Raw genomic sequence first — 24197 nt, 5'->3', positions numbered from 1 at the left:
CCTCTTTTTTGTTTTAAATATTAAAACAAGCTTTCTTAAGAGCCACAATTAAAATGCAACTGTTAACCCGAAGAAGGCACGGAAGGATTTTTTCATGAGTGAAGTTTTATTCATAACTCAGTAATCCAGGGATTCTTTCATGTTTCTCAAGAAGCTTTAAACTAACCAGCTTGATATTTGGATGGATGGCACATCTGGGAGTGGTTTGAAAATGCCATTTACTGAAAGTGTAATCAAAAGGCTCTTAGGGTAGTTTTTTGATGCTTGAGAAGGAAGTCTTTGGAGGGACCATATACAGTGATATAAGGGCAGGGACTAAATTCATCAGTCTTAAAGGAGAAGGGAGTGTAGTGTCCTCAGACTGTGATACAATCAGTCTTTGCAAGTGTGAGATGTATGGCATTTGGGTAAATGCACTGGATCAAGCCAAAACATAACCCAAAATGCAGATGAGACCACAAAGAGGGTTCAGAGACAACTCAGCAACAGTGTGTCAGGAGATGGCTTGTGACCTGCAAGACAGGATGTAAAAGGCACAGCTAAGCCTGGGTGAGAGAGCCAAGAAGTAGGAATGCACAGAACTACCAGATCCTTTAAAGAACACAAATCCTGCTCATTTACCACAAACAAATGGAGATCTGCATGTCAAGGAAGGGATGAATGAATTGGGGCAGCAAGACTGCAGTCTGAAGAGGGAGCTAACAGGCTCCAGAAAGTGTTGTCCACATCCCACCCTCACCTTTGCTACTGACCCAGTATCAGCAGCTCTTTCTCCACAGGAAAAACACTTTTGGTTGCTCTGCTTAAATGCCCAGCTCCTGGTATCATTTTGCCAAACACCTTGGCTGCCCCTGGTTTTTGTGAAGAAAAAGCCCTACATTCTCCACCAAGAGAAAAGGCAGAAGAGACGTGAAAATGTTAACCCTCAAGAGTTAGAAACTAAAACCATGCGTTGCTCCTGTGCCATGCTTGCAGCATGCCCCAAATACCCCTCCAGGACATGCCAGGCAGAAAGGCAACTGATCTTATGCACGGCCTCAGCAGAGAGCAGATTTTTGGGATCCTGGTTTGGCATCCAGACAAAATTTAGTCATGGTCCAGATCAAGACCAGAGTTCTCCATTTAAATCTCTCTTCTGCAGGCACAACTGTCATGTGAACAATCATTTAAACCCCATTTTCTTTGGTAATATTTTTAGGAGGAGAACAATAAGATGGCATGTGTGACTGCAACCCATCTCACCCACCCGTGGGAACAGAGCAAACAATGAGCTTTTTTACATCATTTTTTGCTGTTGACTTAAAAGTCGAAATTCCTTTTTCAAGCAATTTTTATGGATAGTCATTGTGTCCTGGACAAAGATTAAGATCCACACAAACTACAGATTAGTTTGGAAAATTCATCTGTCATAAATCAGTTGGATCAGAAATTCTGAAAAAATAGCATAAAGCAGCAGTGATGCTTGTTGACAGAGCAAACTGAAACCCTTTAAAAGAGCAACAGTTCCTGAAAAGTCAATTATGCACTGTCAGTTTTAGTAGCCAATTCAAGACAGAACATGACAACACCAGACATTACCAGCTGCAAATGTTATCTCAGTCCCAGAGGAAGGGGGAAAGAAAAAAACTTTAGATAATGTGCAATATCATACAGACAAATCAAAACAGGTTGAGTAAAGAAAGTGGAGGTTTAAGCAGCTACTGAAACCATGAGCTCAGCAGAATGACAATGTGTATGTCACACTAGTTTCCTCTTTTCCAAATGCAATACAAGGTGTTGATCACAACCTTCTGAAAGCTTTAAAAACCTGTACTGCAGTTAGCAAAGATTCTGTGGTAAGTTATGAATACCTGGGTTCACACCGGTGTTAAAACTCCTGTCCAGCAGCAAGAGGTGCTTTGCAAGAAAAATTCAAAGCACATCCTCTGAAACATCATGCTTCAGGGCCCCTGGGTCCCAAGGACCTTCAGTATTATAGCAGTCAGCTGTATTTTCATTTAAGAGTTTTAAACACAAACTACTGCAAAAGCTTCAAAGCCTAACAATAAAGAGCTTACTCAAGATCAAAGCTTTCAAGGTTTATGTTTATGTACCTGACAAAAAATTACATCATTTCTAGCCTTTAAGATGCCTGACAGCTATGTTCCTTTAACAAGAGCTCCTTCTCTAGTCCCAGTGCTTGATGGGAATGTGAAACATTTCTACTTTGAGACGTTACCTAACACTAACTGGTCTAAAGTACAGATTTCCCATATATGTTCCTTAGGCCAGGCCACAGAGCAGACCTGAAAACTAGCACCTTCATTTTAAGATATACATAATAAAAGCCAGCAGGTGCTGCAGTGACTTCCACTCACTAGGCAAGATTCTTTACAACAATTTAAATAAATTACTAGCAAATTAAAAGATTTTTCATGTCACCATCCAAAGGTCCTTCACTATTTTCCTTTACAGATTACTATTTACCTTTTCCACCACAGTAAGAACAAAGGCAGAAAAATATATTGTGGAAAAACAAAGGGGTAACAAAAAGACAGCCTTGCCTAATTCATAGAAATGTGTTTATTTACCAAAAAACTTTGATAAACAGGTATTTTCTACCTGTGGTTCATATTTCTTATGGTACAAAAGAAAATAAGAACTTTGTATATCAAGAGCACCTTTTCCTTAATTTTCCTTTGAAATGGTTCATTTGTGCCCAGAAAAAAAAAAAACAAACAAAACAACAATAAAAATAACCCAAAACTTAAATCTTCAACTTGCAGAAGAGTTATGACTGGCTTTATCTTCAAACAAGAAAGATCCTTTAAAGTTCCATTTCAAGACTTTGTAATGAAACTACACCAATTATTGAGCTTTGAAGGTTAAATTAAACTCTACAAAACAGCTGCAGACAACAGGCAAACTTCAGCTTTTCCTCTGGATTTAGTCATGAAGAAAACTACTCTAAAATTAAATTCTGGTGCATTTAACAGTATAAATGTAACAGACACACACTTTCTGTACCAGAAAAAAGCTCCAGCTGCTATGTACTGCTTGTTCAAGTGCAAGACTATGTTCACCAGGGTGCTGCCTAAAGCAAAACACCCAACTTGTACGGAGGGAAAAAAGTAAGTGATGTAAAACAATTCTAAAGACAAGACATTTACCTTTCTTCAGTACTGAATATCATTCACTTAATACAGATTTCCCCATTAGAAAACACCAGGAATAGCAACAATTCAGCTGTTTTTCTTCCCATGATCAAAGGGTCACCAACCAGCCTTAGTACGCCACAAGGTAAGAGGGTCATGGTCTGCCAGAAGCATCAATTCTCTTGAACAGCCTAATTTCAGTTACTAAAATATATTCCTTTTCTGTAGGAAATAAACTACTTAGGTATGTATATACATTCTGAATTCAAGCTACCAAAGTAGGGTGACCCACTCAAAGCTGAGAACACCTTTCATCACTTCCTCATAACTTGTAGACAAAACCAAGTGTAGAATTGATTGCAGCTCTGTCAAATTGCTACATGCTCTCTGGCATTTGTCTGCAGATGCCAATATTTATTTTATAAATCTGAAATGGTTGGGGAAAACTTTGTAATAGCACATTTCCCATATCTTAATCCTAAATCATATGTTGTTTTGAGTCATTGTCCTCTGCCTCTACATCTAAGAAATTAATTTTGGTGTTCCAGACATGGCATATGCATTTTGTCCACATACATGTTGGTTCCATCAAAATAGTTACGACTGTGATGTTCAAAGACAGAATTTTTATTAGCTACTTCCAGCCAAATGAAAAAATCAAACTGAGTAGGAAAACCTATGCCTAAGAAGGCAGTCACTGAAAACGCTGGGATTAAATGCTCACTCTCCACTTATCCTTTCCTAGACCACTGTCCTGACTGGATTTCCTACCTGGGACAGGCACCAGAGGGCTAGATGTGGAGAAACCAAGAAAATTACTGCATATGACTATCAAGGTAAAAGAGAGGCTTGAGGGCCAAGGTGTTCCAAAAATGTAAGAGCAGAGGGCCAAAGGGGAGTTTCAAACAAGGCATCTCTAATGCCATCTTTCTCTGTCTGAAGACAGGACAGTAAAATGGAGTGGAAAGAGGTCCTATCACATTGTTGGGATTCCGCCAGTCAAGCTTCCCTCTCATGGCACTGTGCATATTCAGCTTGACAGAGCCTGGCAAAGGTTAACAACAGGTTCCTTGACACCACAGGTGTATTAAGCAAAACAGACCCAGCATGGCTGTCCTTTCACTGTCTCTCATCCCAGTGGTTATACCACAGAAATGCTGAACAAAACCTCAGGCATCTTTTTACAGCTAAGAGCTGATGGATTAAGAAAGTTTTCTGAGCAACTGCAAGTCTACTATAGGGGAAGGAATATTGCAAATAACATAATTGATCCTACAGATGGGGAAAAATCATCAAAGCCTTATACATCTCTACAACTCCAAAACAAGGCAAAAAAACACTGGTAAGTTTGTAATGCTGCTTATACAAGGATAGGATAGGATTCCATCTTGAGAAAGCCCTTTCTTTAAAACCAAGACTAGGAAATCTGTAAAACATAGTAAGTCATCAGCTGTGGTCAAGAATCAGTGGATATCACTACACAGCTGCAATGATGTAAGGAAAAAGCAATAACTGTCACGGTACATTAGAATTTGCATCTGATATATAACATCCTGGAAGAGATAAAAGATCATCTCAGCAAGCTTGAATGTTGCCTCTGCAAAAGAAAGATGAACACTTTTGTAGAAGATTACTTCAGGGTCATTTTGGTATTGACAATTTTTCCCACAAGGAAGAAATAATATCCAAAAACTTAAACACAGTATCCCATTTCAATGCCATTTCCTAATAACCATGTAAATAAATCACAGCAGTACCCCATGCTGAGGCAAAGCAGACAGCTCTTCATACTTTATATATTCTATGTGCAAGCGACTTCTTTCTAACCTTGTGATACCACTGGACTCAGAAGGTGGCAAGAAAGCATATGAAGTAATTATGTACTCACTCCAAATATCCTTATGAAGGCAGAACATGCAATCCTAGAGAAAGATCCAATTAATAACTTTGCTTTTAGTTCGTTGAAGATACAATGACAATACAATGCAATACAGTGACACTCATTTTACTCACAGAAATTACATTAAGGTTTTCTCTGGTGTATATGACCAATGTGCTTTGCACGCCAGAATTAAATCAACTATATGTTATAATGTTGACTGATAAATAAAATGGTTATGAACAGGAAAAGAGCAAACTGAGAATGAAAAATCTATCTAGAATGGGGAAAAGGCTCAAAAGTTGTGGCACAGGCATGACTGGAATCAGGTAAGGAGAAAGAAGGCTCTTAAGCATGCATGTAAAGCAGGCATTCATGTAAAGGGGTATAGGATTTTATATCCTGCTCCCATTTTAGTTTACTCAATAAAGCACAAGACCTAACCTATTCAGAGAGTAGCTCTTCATTTTTAACATGATGATATAAATGCTTTTCTTGATGCACAGATTAAATTAGGAGTTTGAGTAACTAAATAGTGATAGCTCTACAGGAAGAAAAAGGGTTGTGGCAACAGCTCATAGAGTCAACAGGAACTGAGCAATAATAAAAGCAAAAAGCTACACTTACAGCACAGAACAGGAGAAAATGATTTTGTTTATTGATATGTATCTGAGAGGTGTACAAATGTATGCTGGTGCCAGATCAGAAGGGTAATTAATGCCTGGAAGTACAGAATCTCTACCTTCCTCTTCCCACCAAGAACAGGCATGCTTTGATGCTCCAGGATTAATTAATTAAAGTTATTAGATCCCAAATTCCAGGATTTCTGGTATTTTCCAGCCATGTGTGGAAAGAGTTCATAATTAACCCACAGTCAGTAATGCAAGACAGTGATGAAGTCTGAAGAGCTCTAGGCTTGTGTGGATACGTGTATCCCAGATGATGCTGCTGACATGACAATTGTCCCAGAATGAACCTATGAGTTAAAGACAACACACAAAAATAGTGTTTGTCTGTATGTACATAAATGGGAGAGTTTGCAATTTTAAGTAGGCAGCATACTATTTAGTACAAGAAGTACTAGGAATGATGATTGCACAAATAATTCATAACCCTACCAGGAGGAATCAGTAGGCATGAAAACAGTATCAAGACAGACATTCTATGTATTTCTTCATCTTAGAGCTCTGAAGATTCACAGGCAAAACTTACCCAATATCTGATCATATTTAACAAAAGCATGCTGAAGTTGAAAAACCAAGATGTAGTTAGTGTACTCTGTCTTGAGGAGTACTATTACCAGAGCTAGACACTAACAAATACACACAATCCACGATCTATGCAAAAGGCTTATACACAAAAGCAAAAAGCTAGTTCTGTTAGTTTCCTAACACTTACAGGTAATTTAAACACAGAAGAGTTACAGAGAAAGTCATGGGATTACTGTTGCTATAGTTATCAAGATTATTTTTCTGCAAGTCCCTAAGTAATTTCAGCACTTGTCAAAGAGCTTTGGAATTGGAAGGAACAATATATTTGTGCATACAGAAGAAGAAAAGGAAACCCCAGAACAATGCCTTTTTAATCAGACAACAAAAATACTCTGATACAGGAGGAATTTTACCAAGTGTATGAGCTATTGAGCAGTGAAAGCAAAAGCTGTTAAATCATAAGTTCAAGGCAGTAAATCACAGTTCCCTTCATATCTGGCTTTGTGGGAAAAAACAAAAACAAAACAAAACAAAAACCAAACAAAAAGCCAGGGAGAAATTCTCTAAATCAGAGCCTGGTATGCCAAGAATTTTGTAAAAGGGTGCACATACCAATGGCAAAATGAACACTGGAGTGAACATTTAATCACACTAGGAATGCCTCTGATCAGCATTAGCCAGGAAAACACCTTGTCATGCAGCAGGCTAGAACACAACACTCAAGTGAACAGCAGAGTTACACTCCAATGCTTCATGATATTAGTCTGAATAGAAAGGCACCACACTGTTTCTCTAAATGACTTGATGTTTATTCTTTACTCTACTGTAGGTGGAAAATTGCAAAACAAAAGAAAAATGCTAACAGAACCCAAACAAGATACATACAACCCTGTAATATTCCCCTGGACTCCCTGTGCTTCCTGCAGTGGAAACACAGTTGGTTTCACTCCTACAGACTCTGTTTATACACACATTATAGCCCAATCCTGTGGATAATTAAAGCAAACTTGGAGCAAGTAATCCCACTGAGGCCAATGAGCATGCTAACAAGCATACAGTCACACAAACAAATGTTTGCAGGTCGAGTCTGACAATACAAATATATTAACTCAGATCTCTAAAATTAGCTATTCCAATTAAATTTTAGCAGGGCACATGCTTCCACTAATTGGAATATGGACAGCATGCAAGATGACTATTGCCTTCTGGAGATTGAGGAGCTCCTTTCAGGACTTTGTCTTGTGCAAGGTATCAGATCAATGTAGTGCCATACCAGGAGCTGGACAACTTTATGTTATCTCAACATAAGCATGGTAACAGCCTTTTAATAAACAATAGACATTGGTATTACTCATTTCTTCTTCTATATTTGACCCCTTTGAAGCCACACAATCTCTAACATAACAACTTTAAAGAGACTAGTGAAGTGTGTGTATCTACCCTCTGCAGAGGAAAAGGAGTGTTGCAGTCAGTTAAACAACTTAAAGACCCATTTAACGTTGCTATGTGTGAGAACTGGGATGAATGAAACACAAACAATGATAAATGCCAGCAAGACTTAGTTACAGGATCAATTCTACTCCATTCAGGTACAAGGCAGAGACACAGGTTTATCTTCAATCCCCTTACCCCAGAACAGGTACAAATTATTTTGCTGAAATCCATGCACAGTGTCTGAGGAAACTTTGGGGAATTAAGGAGAGGATTCACAAAGGCCAGCACACCAACTCAGAAGCAGCCTTAATTAGCCCAGGTGAAAAAAGGAGAGGAACTCAAGCCCTCTTTCTAGGACTTAAAGAAGTTCTTTCAGTTACTGGAAAGGACTTTATTCTACTCAAACGTCAATATATGAGCTCTCTTGGAGCTATGCCTCTACAAAATATTTACAAACACAGCTGAGGGGGCACTGCTTATATAAACCATAGATGAGCTCATCAGGGAAGTGTCTAAGACATTAAGTCACAAGGGGGTATCCTACCTGTTAACACTGTGGGGTGATACAACATGACACTATTCCATGTGAAGAGCTGCACCTCGCTGCCAGGAGCTGGCAGGACATAGCCCTATCTGCCAGGAGTGTGCTGCAAACACCCACAGGGCTCAGCACCGTGGATGAAATGGCCGGAGAAAGGCCTGGCTGTGCACCCGCCAGCAGTGATGAGAGAGGCACTACACTGCTTGGCACATGCCTGGGACCTGCCCAGAAGAGCCTCTGCAGTATCTGGGGTGCCCTGACAGCAAGAACTGCAGTGCACCAGTGCAGATCCACCAAGAGTACATTAACCAAGGGGATGATGTAAGAGTGTTCTGCCACCCTAACTGCAGCAATCACTGGTCAAGAATATGGATATTAAACTAATCTTATGTGGGATGTAGCAGAACTGGATCACAGGGAAATTAACGACTTTTTAATTAAATGGAAGAGGAGTATGAATAAAGGACACGTCCGTTTCAAAAGCTGAGCAAACAAAGCCATTGCCTACAGTGAATAAAATCATAGTAAAATAAATATATTCTTTGCATAGAGATTCTAAAAAGTACTGGCTTTCCTTTTCATTCCAGCTTTTCTTTCTCAGTGGTTACTTTGCCGAGGACTCCTATGCCCCTGCTTAAAGGCAGCACATCCTGCCTGTGGAGGGAGCCTACCTGCCACAAGAGCCAGCCAGAGATCTCTGGGGCTGGCAAGGGGCTTAGACAGCCCTTCACCTGTTGAAGTCCTTTTACTCACTCCTAGCATATATTTTATTAGAAAAATCAAAAACTCAAATAGACTGTTTGTTAAAAAACTCAACATATCATTAACTACAAATGAAAGCTAAGATCTTTCAAAGCATATGCACAGGACTAAAACTGCCTTCTCTAAACCAAGGGGAGCTTACCCTTGATCTTGACAGGAGAAGGGTTGAGTGAGCTTGGGTTAATGATGAGTACTTTTGAACATCTCAGGCAAAACGATGAAACAGTAAGATTAAGAAGGCTGACAGAAGAAGTAGTGCACTGGTATGGATTTATTTACCTTGATCCAGTGCATTAATGCTTATTTCCTGCACATACAAACCTTATAGCATGACTCAAATTGGCTCCTTCTCTAAATGTAAATTGGAAGGAACACTGAAACTTCACTTCAGTTTGCACCAGTGGAGATAGTCAAAACACATGTACAACTCACCAATACATCAACAGGTTTTCTCACTCCCAAGAAAGAATTACTCAGTTACAAGTTTTCTCAGGTACTCTGGAGCATGTGTTAGTGTGTATCTGAGGGGCACAAGGGACATTAATTAGCATCAACAAATTTATTCACAGAAAAAGCAAGAGAAGGAAGAAGAAAACCTCTGATGTTATACTGAAACAATGGCCTAATGGGAAAAAGAAGCAACAATATTGGTTTTCCGTTTACACAATTGCCAAGCAGATAAAAATTGGCTTTAAAAGTCTTGTATACAAAACAATAAATGTCCTAACAAGGTAAACAGTATCACTTAGAGGTAATGAATGATATATGGGTGCTCTATTTCTCCCTCACATAAACAAATACATGACTGCAAACAGATATGGAATGAAAACTTAGTTGCATATGGCAGTGCAGGGAGGGCTTCAAGATGCACTAACCATGTGTAATTAACTGTATCCTAGAGGAACCTCCTGACCTTTGCCATACAAGTGACATTTCCTGGTGAGAATTAAGTCACACCACTGCTGATATTCTCAGCTGACAGACAAAAAGAGCGTGGAGTCTAAACTAGTAATAGCTTTGCAGATGTGGAAGTTATTTTTCTTTGAAGGTCAAGTCATGCTGCCATGTCACTGCAGGGAAGACAACATAGCACCCGTTCTTTCACCCAAGAGAACATTTTAGTCATCAGTGGCAAGGCCTTTGTCCTGCTCTGGTCAACAAGAGTATGGCCTCTGACTTCACTGGAGTCAAGACTTTTACTGAGAGACGCTACTTAGCATTTTTACTGACTTTGGGAAGTTATGCAGCCTCCACAACCCAGATAAGTTAAGGTGAATATGTTGTCTGCTCGGTTGGTTTTCAAATAGCATGCACAGACTTAATTTATGAAAGACAATAGATTTTCCTGTCCAATAAAAATATAAAAATTAAACATTTTCAGATGATACTACAAGGCAACAGTGAAGGTGCTAAAAGAGGAGCTGCTCAGCTCTGAAGGAGAATATTAATAAAGAAAAAAAGTCATAAAAATAAGGCTAGACAATCTTAAGTAGAAAATCTCACTTACTCTGGAACACATATTAGCATGTATCTACGGGCCACAAGAACCATTAATTAGTATTGACAGAATGCCTATATTGATGACATAATGCAAAAATAATAACTGCATTTTCTTTTTTTATGCTTACAAGTGGCTTTATCAAGCTGCAGGATCAAGTCCTTAAAAGAAAGTTTCCAGTCTGCTCCAGAAAACAATTATCACTATCTATACAGAGCTTCTTCAATGGCTGCAAACAAGACCAACTGTGGGATGTTGGCAACAACTAACAAAAGATCTCAAGGATCATAGAGGATTGCATCTATGCATGTTTTTAGAAATATAAAACATGGGCACAATTTTATCATATTAAGAAATATTGACAGAGAATTAAGGCATTTTGTCTAATGGAAAACTACAGGTAGTGAACTCTGTAAGCCATTTGGAATGGACATACTCCAAGATGAGAAACGGTACTATAAATTCTGGGAAATAGAGATACTTAAATAATCAGAGAGAAAAAAAAAGCATTTATTTGCATGCTGCTGCATCCCTGATATGATGCTCGTCTACATCTATATGGATGCATGAATACAGAATTCTGGGAAGAAAGGATTCCAAGAGGGCAGGTTCCATTAATGGACAAAAACATCTCATTCCCTGGCCAGAGAAGGCTACATCTGTATCAGCAGGCAGTACAGAGCAATAGAAGAGTAGTTACACATACAGATTATGCTGAGGATCTGGTGTTCAGACTACACACAGCTGGAATGTTCCACCTCTAACTGGTTCTAGTCTGGTCCTATGGACCCAGAGACCATTTTCCAGTTTAGATACACCTGAAAGAAATCTAATTCAAACACTCCCATTCACTTAAAAAACAGATTCCTAATCTGAACTTGAAGTCACACATACACATACAGAGTACCCCGTGTCAGCAGGGGTTGTATTTGGAATAAAATCCCATATACTGAGCTCAGAGAGTTTGATACCAAAGTTACAAATCACTTGCAGAAAAAATCAGGTTGGGAGGGACTTTTGGAGGTCATCTAGTCCAACCTCAGAGTAAGGCCAGTTTCAAGGTCTGATCAGGTTGCACAATGTTGTCATCTTAGTGCAAAAGTTCCACACCTTCTTGGTGATTTCTCATGGGCATCTCCTCACAGCACTGACTCCTTCTTCTCAGTACAGACAACAAACTCCAATACTCTCCTCACCCAGCTAACCCACTCTTTTGTAGCACTCATCCTCACTGGACACAGGTGTGGCCCATTAAGGTCAGGCCTGTTCCTAATCTTTGGTGATTAGTACAGCTGCAACTGCTCAGGGGTGAGATTGCCTTCTGCACTATCTTTATGTTCTTACATTCTATCCCCCCACAGCTCAAGGTCTTGTTGAGTGTTAGATGTCTCTGAGGATGGAGATTCCAAATCCTCTTTGGGCAGTCCTACTTGGTCTGCAAACTCTCATGGTCTGTGCTTAACTGTCATGTGAATTTTAAAAATTGATTCAATCACACTTTCCCTCACTACAACTTGTGGCTGCCACTTCTTTTCCTTTTGCAACACACCCACAGGAAGTGTCTGACTCCACGTTTCCTGAATCAGCTTGGCCTTCTATCCTCCAAGAACAAACTCAGTGGTTTCAGCCTTTCCCTGTAGCTTACATTGAGCTAACCACTTCAGCAGTGCTCCACAGGACTCTAGTTTATCAATCTTTCCCTTGTGCTGGTGGTGTGAAGCTAGACAGAGTATTTTAAATACAACCTTCTCATACCAAGTATAGGGGAATAATCACTTCCCTCAGCCTGCTTGCTGGCTTTGCTCTTGCTGACAGAGGTTAGTGTGTGGTTAGTCTTCATCATTATACCTGCTGTCCATCAAGACAACCATCATTTTTAATCTACATTTGCAACTGGCCAGACAGTGCTCATCTTGTGTTATTTTGTGGGAATTCTGTATCCCAGGTGCAGGACTTCACACTTCCTTTCCTGAACATCATGAGGCTCTTGCTGGCCCATTCATCCAGCTTGCTGGGGTCCCTCTGAGAGGCAGTCCCACTCTCCCGTGTCCAATTATCCCCAAGGTACGGAGCATCCTGTTTTCCAGCTTCAGGCACCATTCAGAAGGTCATGAAACACTAAGTGACAAGTGAGCAAACAAAGCTAATTCACCTACAAACATCCTGAAGATGTAGTGACTCCCATCACTCAGATCTCTGACAAAGATTTGCCCCACTATCAGCCCTGACAAACATAACTCCTGATTAGCCACCAGTTAGATGGACATCGAAGCTGCAACCACGATCCTCTCAGACCAGTGGTCCAACCTTTCAACCACTGTGCAGGGCACCCATTCAGTCCATACCTCCCAGCTAGCCACAAGAATGCTATGAGAGTGTGCTGAAAGCCTTGCTGAAGTCAATTAAATGAAATCTGCTGCTGTCATTCACAGAGGCAGCTGTTTAATTATAGAAGGCAAGAATCAAGCTGGTTAAGCTTGGTTTACCTGTGGTGTATCCAAGGTGGCTGTTCCCTGTTACTTTACTGCATTTTGTGCATTTGGCTTACCACACCCTACCAAACATGACAGAAAACAGCCTCTCAGAGACACTCAGAGACATAGTCTGGCTCCCTCAGATATATCCCATCCAGCTCCGTGGATTTGTGGAGAACACTGCTTGGAATCAATCTCTTCATATGAGATCACTGAGCCCTACAGTCATCTTTAATCTGCTGAAGTATTTTAACAATATGAGAGAGCAGCAAAGTCTGATGATTGGCCAGGTCTTGGCAACCTTTGTGATCCAGTCCTTTGGGAAACAGGAAACTTTGGAAGGCATCAAGTCTGGTCAGCACATGGATGTCTCCACTTCCTACACCAGGGAGTCTTCAATACCAGTTACCCATTGTTTTCTCTTAGTGGCACTGGTTAAGAGTAGTTGATTTAGCACAGCTGGTCTAAACATCTCTCGTGCCAGAACTCACTCCTTTCTTGCTTCCAGGTCTATATGTTTTATTATATCTATATTATTAGCCTCACATATTTATGTTACTGAGTACAACACCAAGTATGGGTAGATCTTTCCATTAACTTACCTGAAAGAAACTGCTTGAGGCTGGAAACAAGACTTCCTAACACTGATGCCTAAGATTCAGGCTTCTCAAAGTAAAAAAGTAAGATATAAGCAGCATAAAGCCAGCTACTTATGAACATGACAAAAAAAGAAAGCAAGCAGATACTACTTAAATTGAAATAAAAAAAAGGAAAAAAAAATCTATACATACATTAAACCAAAAATACATACACAGAATGCTCCATAGTACCAGAGATGTCAATGACTTGCCCATGTTGTGATGCATACGGTTCATATTGAGTGTGTGCACAAACCTTTACTGCCAGACTTCACAGATCTCGCTGCGGTCAGGAACACAGCCAAAGCCATAAATGTAACACCCGATTTTCAGGGGAGATGGGAATGTGGAAAAGAGTTTGGGAAATTCTCCTATGAGGATGCCTTTGAACTGCTCCAGATAACCAGAGAACATTTCCTGTAGCCTCCAGGCATTAGAATGTGGCACAAGGGCATTCCTTCATCTCCAGGTCAACCAAGCGAGGCCAAGGCTGCTAAGCCCATCCCTTTCCTTCAGACATACATGGGAGGAAACTCCCCCTTCTGCCACTAGACTATACAAAAGAGGGGAGGGGAAGAGAAGAAAAAAACTACAGTCTTCTGTCCACCACTTTAGAGAGAGAAAAGGGATTCCTTAGCTGCTTTTCCTATCTGAAATCTAAATGGAAAAGGCAAGAGATCAGGCTGTTTCCTTACTGCATTAGATGGGAAAGGAAGAAGGATAGGAAGAAGGCAGGAAGCAGCCAACAAAAGGTAAGAAGAGATACTAAAATTATGTACTAATGCTTTTGCATTTCAATCCAAATTCTTAGAAATCCACAACCCAGCTGCGGGAAAAAGACTTTGGGAAATCTGGGAGAGGATGGAGGGACGTCTGGCTTTCTTGGGATATGTACATGTTTTGCTTTGCTTTGTATCTGCGTGCCTTATCCAAAGGGTTACACAACATGAAGCTTTCTACAGCTATACGACAACACACACTCCCCACACATCCAGAGAAAAAGCTCAACCAGACTAAAATTTGTTCAAATGAACACCCAAGTCTAGCAGGACGCTAATGTTTACTAGGTACCACAACAAAATTATGCATTAGAAAATATTCCCTGCCTAGTTGTGAAAGTACAGCTTTCCCATGGCAATTCTGATGCCCTAAATTCACTAACATTTGCCAGATAGAAGCAGCTGCTCCAGGATTCCTTTGGCAAACACCATATCTCACTTTTTCGTTCTCAGTATGCTGCAATTTCCTGTGGAATGAAGAAGTCATCTATACTACAAAGAGGTGCAGTACTAACACTTTTAGAAGTAAATTATTTTACAGCACATGTATTATGGAGAGAAATATAATACTTGGGCTGAGAAATTCCCAAACAGAGAGAGATTAGAAAAACAATCCAATAAACAAACACCATCAAAACTTGTCTTTTTTTTTATTCAGTGCAAAATATATTGGGTAACTGTTGCTGTTTGCTGTTCCTAGAAAGAGGGGAATTCTGTTGCCAACAGCTGTAGTTTTTCATAGGAATTATAAGACTATATTGAAGATTTATGCTCCTGACAAAGGCATAAAGCTATCCAAACTAGGGCAGAAAAACCAGAACAGTCATTTCCCAATGAAACAGACACACATTACTTTTGTTAACTCTTACTATGGCAGAAGTTTTGATCTTCAAAACCAGAAACTCATGCTGTGGTTGATGTTTATAATTATTAAGTCTTGCAATGCCACTCTGACAGGGTGAACTGGCTTATCACAGGTTGTTATACAAGCCAGAAAGATACCCTATCACCTTTAAATCAATTCAAGTCATACTTACCTCCAAAAGCACATGACTTTAAATTCCCTTCTTGAGATTTTGGAGTTTTACAACTATGCTTTCGCCAGCTTATGAAAAAGGAATGAGGGTCCCCTTATGAGGAAGGGGACCCTAGACAACAGGCTGTCCTTGCATGAAGTAAACAAGCAAGGGGAAGAAATCTTGGGTCTCTTTGCTTCAGTTACACAGATGCAAGTGGCCCTACCTGCCTGCACATCACCCTCCTGATTCTCATGGAAAAACTATTCCTTGTGCTCTGCAGGATTAAGGTCTTCTGTGTTCAATGGAACTACATCAGATGACAGTATACAGAACTATTATTTTTAAGTCAACTGACATTCAGCAATAAAACTCAGGATATCAGAGGTTTTAAAATTCATTTATTTGCAAGCAGCCAAACAGGATAGTCTGGATTGAATCCTGGGCCAATTTACAGTTCTACTCTATGCTGTTCCATGAACATTACACTGAGTTACACAACTTGGGAATCAATAAATCCATTGCCTTGAAAGAATTTGCTCAAAGATTCACAATGAGTCAGTGGCAGCATCTTGCCTAGATCTCAGACTTTGCCTTCCATTTTGCAGTTGCTTGGTCCACCAGATCATATTTATACAATATCAACAAAAATATTTTTCTTCTGAAATTGCTGTTTGTTTGATTTGTTGGTTTGGCTTGTTTTTTACTAGGAAAAGAAAATAAACTATAAGATTCTAAATAATTATGGTTGTAATTTTCTTTAACCAACTATACTTCTCAGCTGTAGGAAGGATAGAAAGCCTGATCTCTTTGAATAAAATGCAAAATAATTCAAAGGCCTATAAAAAAATCACTGTGTACATCCCAGTTTTTAGGTTCAGGCAGACATAATCCAATAGTCTATTTAATTACTAACTTTAAAAATCCTACATGTAACCTCAGAGGACCAAAAGATGAAAATAAAACCTTCCATCAAGGATCAATTTACTACCACTCCTTAGTCCTACAAAAGGGTCTGTAAAAACAGAGGATATTTCCCTTAACAGAATCTTAATTGACCATAAGCAAGTGAACAGAAAGCATTCCATTTCCATAGTATGTATGATCCAAAGGAAAAAAAAAATTAAAATCTGGGGAATTTTAAAAGTTTTAGGGTCTAAAAGAAGAATAGTGTATATGTGGCAAACTTTTTCACCACAAATGGCTTCTTTAAAACAAATTACCATTGACAAATAATCAGTTAGAAGAGGAGTTTCCAATAAGGCAGAAGTTAAGTTATCTAGCATGGCACTAGAGAACACAATTTTAAATGTGCTTATAGTTTTATTAGAGCCAATGGCTCTTTCCATGCTTAAGGCTAAGCATATGTTCATGTATTCCGCCAAGACAAAAGCTTCCAAGTCTGTTGTTAGAATGCAAAGCAAAGCTTTTTATCCCAAACCACATTTTCTTGCATGTAATCAGCCCTGATGCTGCCACCATAGTTTCCAGTTCATTCCAGGGCACACTCAGCATTTATGAGGGCACAGATGGTGCTCTCTTTCTTATGTTTCTAAAGAACATGCCTAAATATTAAAACAAACTTGACTTTCTGCCTGCTATCCTGTTCTTACTCTCTGTATTGCCCACATAAAAATAACAGTAACCTTTGATCTAACCTGGAAGCCTTTTCTAATTAACACACAAAATTTGGCAATAGGACTATCAAGTACCGTCAGCCCACTCAAAACCAGAGAACCTGATATGCAGAAATCCAGCAGACTAGTCAGAAGTGATCAAGAGCAGGAACAAGCAATCCACAAAACAATTCAAAGGACAAAAATTGGTAACAATTTTTTCAGTAACAAACTACATGATCCTGACTGCATTTAATGGCTGTGTATGTCTGAAACACACATAAGGTTATTCAGCAGCTTAAGCAGCAATTATCAAATAAAGAGGCTGATTTGTAAGGCAAACAAAGAGCACTAGCATGACAGTATTTAAGTGAGCAAGGCTTTTCCAACACACTCAATGTCATAGTTTGCAATATGCTGAGAACTTTTAGGCAGCATAGGACGTTTATTCCCAAATTTTGAAAATTATTTACTCGTTTCCAAGCACACACACAGCAACGTACACAGAGACCAACAGAAAGACCAGCTGTCAGAATATTCCATTAAAAATGTCCTAAGGTAAGATAACCTCAGATTTGTCCAGCAGATCATGACAAAATGTTCTTGAACATGCAGCTAACTGAGACGCAGGTGAACATGATGGTCAACAGGTCTTAGCCACCCTTCTTCCCAGGCTTTCAGTCTCACGCAAAGCACACTGACACTGGAAAAATCACATGTCATGTGCATCAAAATATGTATGACCACACTCAAATGGGGGTACAGCAGGAGGGAAGGGCTTGGGGAAACATTAATCAGACTCCTTGGAAAAAATGTTCCCAAGTAAGGACTATTTCACTACCTTGCTGGTAACATGAGGTTAGCAGCCAGTGCATGCTGCCAGAATCTGGGACAAGAAATGTGCATTTAAAGCAATTGTCTTGACTTCAAAACAGCTCAACAATTGCATGCATAGACTGGTAAAGAAATCACATCGGAACAAAGATCAAGTCTAGAAAACTAGTTTTAGAAGTACATTTAAATGCCAAAAAGCCAGAGATTATACTAAATAATCAGTTAGCTCCTAAATTTGTTTTAAAAATAAGCAAAAACTAATAATTTTGCAAGTAATGATCCTAGATATTTGCACTCCACTAAATATAATAAACTAAATAAATCTAAATTAGCATATACTGCTAAATCAAAATTACATTAAAATCATAATAAAAGTAAACAAATAAAAACTCTGTAAAGATAAATGATTCAGGAACAAACCACTGTAAAAAATACATAAATGAAACAATATTTGATATGGATGGCAAAGACACTATTCTGCAGCTAGTCAAAATTACTTTTTATAGTCTATTCCCTTTGAGGCAATGGATTATGGGTCCTCCTACATCCCAGCCTCTCCCAAGGTAGCCTTTCCTGCTGTCTCCTTGTCTCCTGAAACTCAGCCCTGCTCTTGTCTCAAACTTTGCAATATTTCCTGGTTTGAGTAGCTTCCAGGAAATTAAGGCTGTTCCCTTTTCTTGGTATCATGAGTTTACATGACACATAACTTGAAATTACTGGTATATTCGATACTTCTGAAATTATGGCTTGAGAACAAGCTTCAAAATAGCAGCAACAGCAACCCTGGCCTTACCTGAAGGATCTTCTATTGTCATTTCCTTACGCTTCCGCATCAGCTTGTCCTTAACCCATGGGAACTCCTGCAAGGAATCCAAGAACACATCAAAAGCTTTGGGTCCTCTGGTGGGGAGAATATCAAGGAGCATCATTGTTTTCCTCTGACTAGTGGTTTGGGCTTTTATTTCTTGAACGTGACTGTCTGTGAGAATCCCTTCTTGGTAGAGATACTGAATAACGAGTCCATCCACCAGCACCTCTGTGCAGAGCTCCAGGCGCAGGGAGCGTAAAAGCTGCTTGTCTCTGGGATCCATCTGGCAACCTAGAGTGTGCAAAAAGGAGTAAGGAAATGTGTGAAGATTAAAATACTTCAACCTTTAACATCCAGAAGTGATATCTGAACATCCAAAAGTGACGTCTGACACCTGTCAACCTTCAGAGAAAACTCCAAACTCAGAATCACCAACCTGGCAAAACTACTAATGATCCCCATCATCTTCTTTCCACTCAGATTTCACTGTCTCACAAGGTAAAATGATCCAGTTTCTGGGAAATACTAGACAGGAATAGAACATTTGGCATTGCAAAGACCAGTCCTTTGCTGGAGTGAAACCCATGCCAAATAATCCTGCTGGTTTAGGTCCATACTAAAGGCAGCTAGAGCATTTGCCAGTCCTTAAGAGACCTAACCCCCAAAATTAAAGAGATATCACATCTGACCACTGATACAATTACAAAAGCAGCAGGAGTACTGCAGATTCATCTCAGCCAGGCAGAAGCAGCAGTAGGGACAGAATCAGCAGATAGCTTTGGCCTACAAGATGCAATTCAAGTTTAAGAGGGGTAGAAACATACCTTAGGTATCAGGTCGTTCTCACCCCTGAATCATCCTGGAAGACAGCTCTGGAACTCAACTGTTCTGATGAGAAGGAACTTTCTTTGAATTTCCACCTCAAATTTATCCCCTTCTATTTATAGGCATTTCTTCTGCCAAAACTGTTCCTTAGCTTAAATAGCTCTTCTCCCTCTCTTCTAATGTGTTCACAGGAAGGCATCAGATGCCCTCTGCCAGCTTCCATCTCACTTGACTAACACTCTGACTAGACAAAAACTGAAAAATATGCATTTTATAGCCACTCTTCAAAAGAATAATCAGGGTCCAGAAAGACCAGGCAGCTCATCCAAGATCAAGTCAGCAGTCCATGGCAGACCTTCAAACCAAATCAAAGTGTCTCGCCCAGTCCTTAATGACAAACATATCCCTGGGCCCATTAATGGCACTTGAAAAAGAAAATGACAGGACAACACAATTAAATACCTTCTCATTACTAAATAATGAAGTCAAAAAATAGCAACAAGTGTTGTGTGTTATTACCAAGAGGGTTTCTCACAATTAAACTAGACACTGCTGTTTGAACCGCTAGACCTTGCAGAAACTCTACTTTGTTCAGCTGGAGGATACAAGCAAGGAGAGACAGAATTTTCAAAGCTTTTGCATGAAACCTGATGAGGTCTTTTTACCATCAGAGGTGCCTGCTGACTCCCAGGGCACCATCAAAGATTGTGTGGTTGGCCTGGTTGTTAAAATCCAGGAGGGTGACCAACAGAACATACTGGCAGGTAAATGGCACCTTGGACAGAACGCAAGAGCGCAGTGTCACGAGAGAGAGACTGGAAAACCCTGTCTGTGACATCCTCTGACAAAGCCACTTTCCAAAAATGCTTCCATCAAGTGCCAAAAGCACTGCTGGAAAGCATCTTCCTGGAGGATTCCATCTTTCCCGGGCTACCCAGTGCATTTCTCATCTACTGAAGTGAATTTCAAGGTGCTTACCTTCTGTATAGGAATCATGTGGGAATCAAACACTGCTATGCCAGCCCGTGTCCCTAAGAAATGCTAGTTTGCCAAGCACAGTTCAAACATCAAATTCCATCATGGACTGAGGCAGTGCAAGCAAGGAGATGCAAAAAGAGCAGGCAAGAAAGAGAACTGGACTTTCCCACTTGATGTTAGGATGCTATTTTTGGACAGGTGAAGCTGAAGAGTCTGGTCTCCAACATATAGAACCTTTACACTACAGAAAGCAATCTCTGGACTAGAGCAAAATTTAGGCAGTATATCCTACCACTTCTTCCTTCTAGGAGAACACCCTTAAGCTCAAGAAGCACTTGCAGAGTTCAAGAAAGGCATCCAGCAGCACCTCTGAGGGTGTCATCTCAACCCAGGCAGAAAATAGCTCCAGAGATTACAGAATTTTTGTGTTTCACATTCTGAATGGGCCCCAAGAGTCCCCATTCAGGAGCCTCCTCACATGCTGGATGACTGTACAGAACTTGACAAGTTCGTCTTCTTCCCAACCAAAGCAGCCAACATTTTCAAAAAAAAAGCTCTTACAAACCAAAGGTTTGCACCTTTGGGCATTGAGAAATACCTGTCAAGCCAGGAATCAGAAGGGAGAATTTCTGCTGCAAAAGGCCTTTGCCTTGCTGACTGCAGAGTGCACACAACTGAGGGTTTAAAGTCCTGGCACTGGCCTGGTAAACTTCCAGGATGGGGAATACTGATTTCTAAGGTCTTTTTAAAGATCAAGTATTTCTTTGTGTGTGTTTACTGTGAGAATCAAATGTCTGAGTTAGGAACTAAGCAGCTAGATATGGAAATGTATCAGGATTTTGATGTGTAACAGTGTTGGGACAGAGCGCAACAGTTTTAGTGCAACACAGAATTAATAAATTCATTTTAATCACAGCCCTTATCTAGGGATTCAAAGTAAGCTCTCAATTAAATATAGTCGAGTAATTTTACAGAAAATGAAAAATATGAGATGCCCATTTACCCAAATGACTCAAACATTCCCCAGATACTTCTGAAAATGGACCTTTTCCATTATAAAGGCAAATTTTAAAAATATAGCCCACGACCTGCTGAATGAGCACAGTCCTTGACTCGTCACCACACCAACACAAGCAGGTTTCCATTTTTCTGGATCTGACAGAGTGACTGTCCATGAACGGGGATAAAACTTGTGATAAGAACCCCTTCTGACACTAAAAAGGCACATTCACTTAGTTTTCTTGCCAAAACATTTCACCGTTTTCTGGAACACCCACTGCACTCACCTGCCTAACCATGAATTATTCTGGCTACTCACAGCAAGCCTACGGGTCAAAACTGTTAGACATCCCCCACCCTGCCAGAAAAAAAGGAGAAAAAAAAAAAAAAAGAAAAAAAAAGAGAGAGAGAGAAGAAAGCATTAGATAAAGAGATTTTTCTCCAGCATCGAATACAGGCCTCAGGGCCACAAACAAGTCTCTTCTGGGTAAAGCTGACTCCATTCAGTCAACAGGAATTCTGTCTCATACTTCAGTGGGATCAGGTTTGCAGGCCTTATCTTTAACAGCCTGAGCCTATTAGCAAGCAAAGATAAGACTTCTCCCACAAGAGCAGGCCACCTTCACTGCAGCACTCACAAGACAACATGCACAAGAAGGGGCACCAATGAGAAATTCTCAAAGCCTGAGAGTGAACTGACCTTAAAGTCTGGATTCCAGGGCATGATACAGGACCCCTCACCTTGAGTCTGATCTGCAGGCACACACCTTGAAGCCTCAGGTGTCTCATAACTGGGAACCTCTCACAGGTGACAGTTTTACTTCAGGCAAAAGAGCAACACAAGTCAGCTTTCATATGTCTAAACCAACATGCAGTTTGGAGGAAAGCATGTAAAGCTTGGCTCCAAAACTTCTGAATGCCGCCGCCGGGGCGGGGGCGAGAGGTGTCTCCGCCAAGGAGGCGCCCTTCCCGGAGTTCTGGGGAGCTGCTGCGCTCTCAGGAGTCAGGGCGGTGGGGGTGTTTAGTGAGGGGAGGGGTTGTCTCTAAAATTAAATCAGAAATTACGAAATTGGAGTTTTAATGACATTAGAAACAGCTGATCTCATTACTCTCTAGGCACGCTGGTTCCTATTTTTGAGTATGCGCTAAGCTGAACTTCATCGTGGTGCTGGCATCCTCATATCAAACACAGAGCAGTATTATATCCAATACTGTACACATTTGGCTTCATTACTTTCATCTGGACAGCCTAGAAATGAAGAAACTTTAATAGATGGAAATAATTTGTTCAAGTAAGAGCTGGCCTGTGTCTACCACATTGCTATGCACATGCTTGTTGTTTTATTTCTCTATTACTGAATACTGTATTATTCACTTAATTTTATACGGATGCCTGGAACTGAAATACGATAGAAAAGAGAAGACGGTGATTCACACTGCTGTAAAAATGAGGCGGTGTCACTTTCGCTCACACATCATGAAATAACTTTTTTCCATCTTTGCATAGGTGTCAGGTGTCACGCGGGATTGAGTGGTGTCAGCCCTTTTTCTTTCATGTCGGGACCGCAATAGCGATGAAAGGGGGCGGGGGGAAAGATCTTCCATTGCTGGAACGTACTACCTTTGAAGCTGCAGGCAGGCACAGCAAGCTGGCTGTGGTCTGCACAGCGTGCTAACACCTACCCTCTGGAAAAGCAGGAAAGGTGGTTGCTGCACTGCTGCTAGAAACGTCATCGCCTTTTGAATCCCATTTGTACACTCTGTTTAGACTAATCGTACAAATTTAAGGGTATTTGAAATATTTAAGGGTATTTGGAAGCTAGTGGTGGAAACCTTTATGTGCCTTTCCTAGATACTGTACCCAAGAAATGCTTGCCATGGAAAAATGTAACCAAGAGTAGAGTTCACATTCTGCCTATGCTTAACATGATATTTATCTACAAGATTTTGCATAAAGATAAGCAGCCGCACTAAGGAATCTTAAATCCTTTTCCTTTGATTTTCCTGTGGCTGACAGTTGAGAATTTATGTGGACGCAGAATGTAAATCAGCCTTAAAGGCAAAGTTTGTATGCTGGTTTTAAGAAATGTTTAAAAAAATAGATACATGTATCACGTGGCCAGCTTCTGCGGAGATGCTGCTTATTTGGCAGTTTTAAAGCAGTGTTTTGGTCTGTAATAATTTGCAGGTAATAAATGCGATACAGGGGGTCAATTGCTTGTGAATAATTGATAAATAACATCTTATTACAATACATCTGATAAACCGAGGTAAATATTTTTTTTTGTCTCAGGCACATGTTAGTCTTCTAGGAATGCAGACATAAAAAAATCTAAATGCTCCTCTGGGTTGTTTCAGAGCAATGCTTTAACATATTTGACAACACTGGAAGCCACACAAGTAACTCATCATCGGTAACTCCAAGACAAGAAGTATGCTGCTGTTGTAGCCAAAGTACAGCTGAGGTGGTTTTAAATTTTCTTGCCATGACGTTTGTAATAGTAATTGTGAGGAGATGCGTTTGTAAACACTCCAAAGCAGCTCTGGGGAGCAGAGACACCACGAATGTCTGTACGATCATTCCTCAGCACAGCACTACACAGCTACTGAGAGCTTCCTGTCCCTTCTTGTACTTCTGATTGTCACTGTTGCTTTTTTTTTTTTTTTATTATTTCTTTCAGTCATGATCTAAGGAACTGTATTATATCTGGAATTGGAGTGACCAAACTTGGAGACTTCAGAGAATCTCATCATTGCAATCCTGACAGCTG

General features: G+C 40.1%; 1 protein-coding gene across 1 annotated transcript in view; it reads right to left on the bottom strand.

Moving 5' to 3' along the window:
• CRADD (CASP2 and RIPK1 domain containing adaptor with death domain) overlaps positions 1 to 18922 on the bottom strand; it is a 75357-nt gene extending 56435 nt beyond the window's left edge. Inside the window, exon 1 of the mRNA XM_014307279.2 lies at positions 18610 to 18922. Within this exon, the coding sequence (XP_014162754.1) occupies positions 18610 to 18907 (298 nt within the window). The 5' untranslated portion in view covers positions 18908 to 18922. The remainder of the gene's footprint in view (positions 1 to 18609) is intronic.
• Positions 18923 to 24197: the final 5275 nt, after the last annotated feature.

Source organism: Geospiza fortis, unplaced genomic scaffold (genome assembly GCF_000277835.1).
Source record: "Geospiza fortis unplaced genomic scaffold, GeoFor_1.0 scaffold186, whole genome shotgun sequence".
NCBI lineage: Eukaryota > Metazoa > Chordata > Aves > Passeriformes > Thraupidae > Geospiza > Geospiza fortis.
Note: the sequence above shows the minus strand (reverse complement) of the source record. Positions and strands in the feature narration are given on the sequence as shown.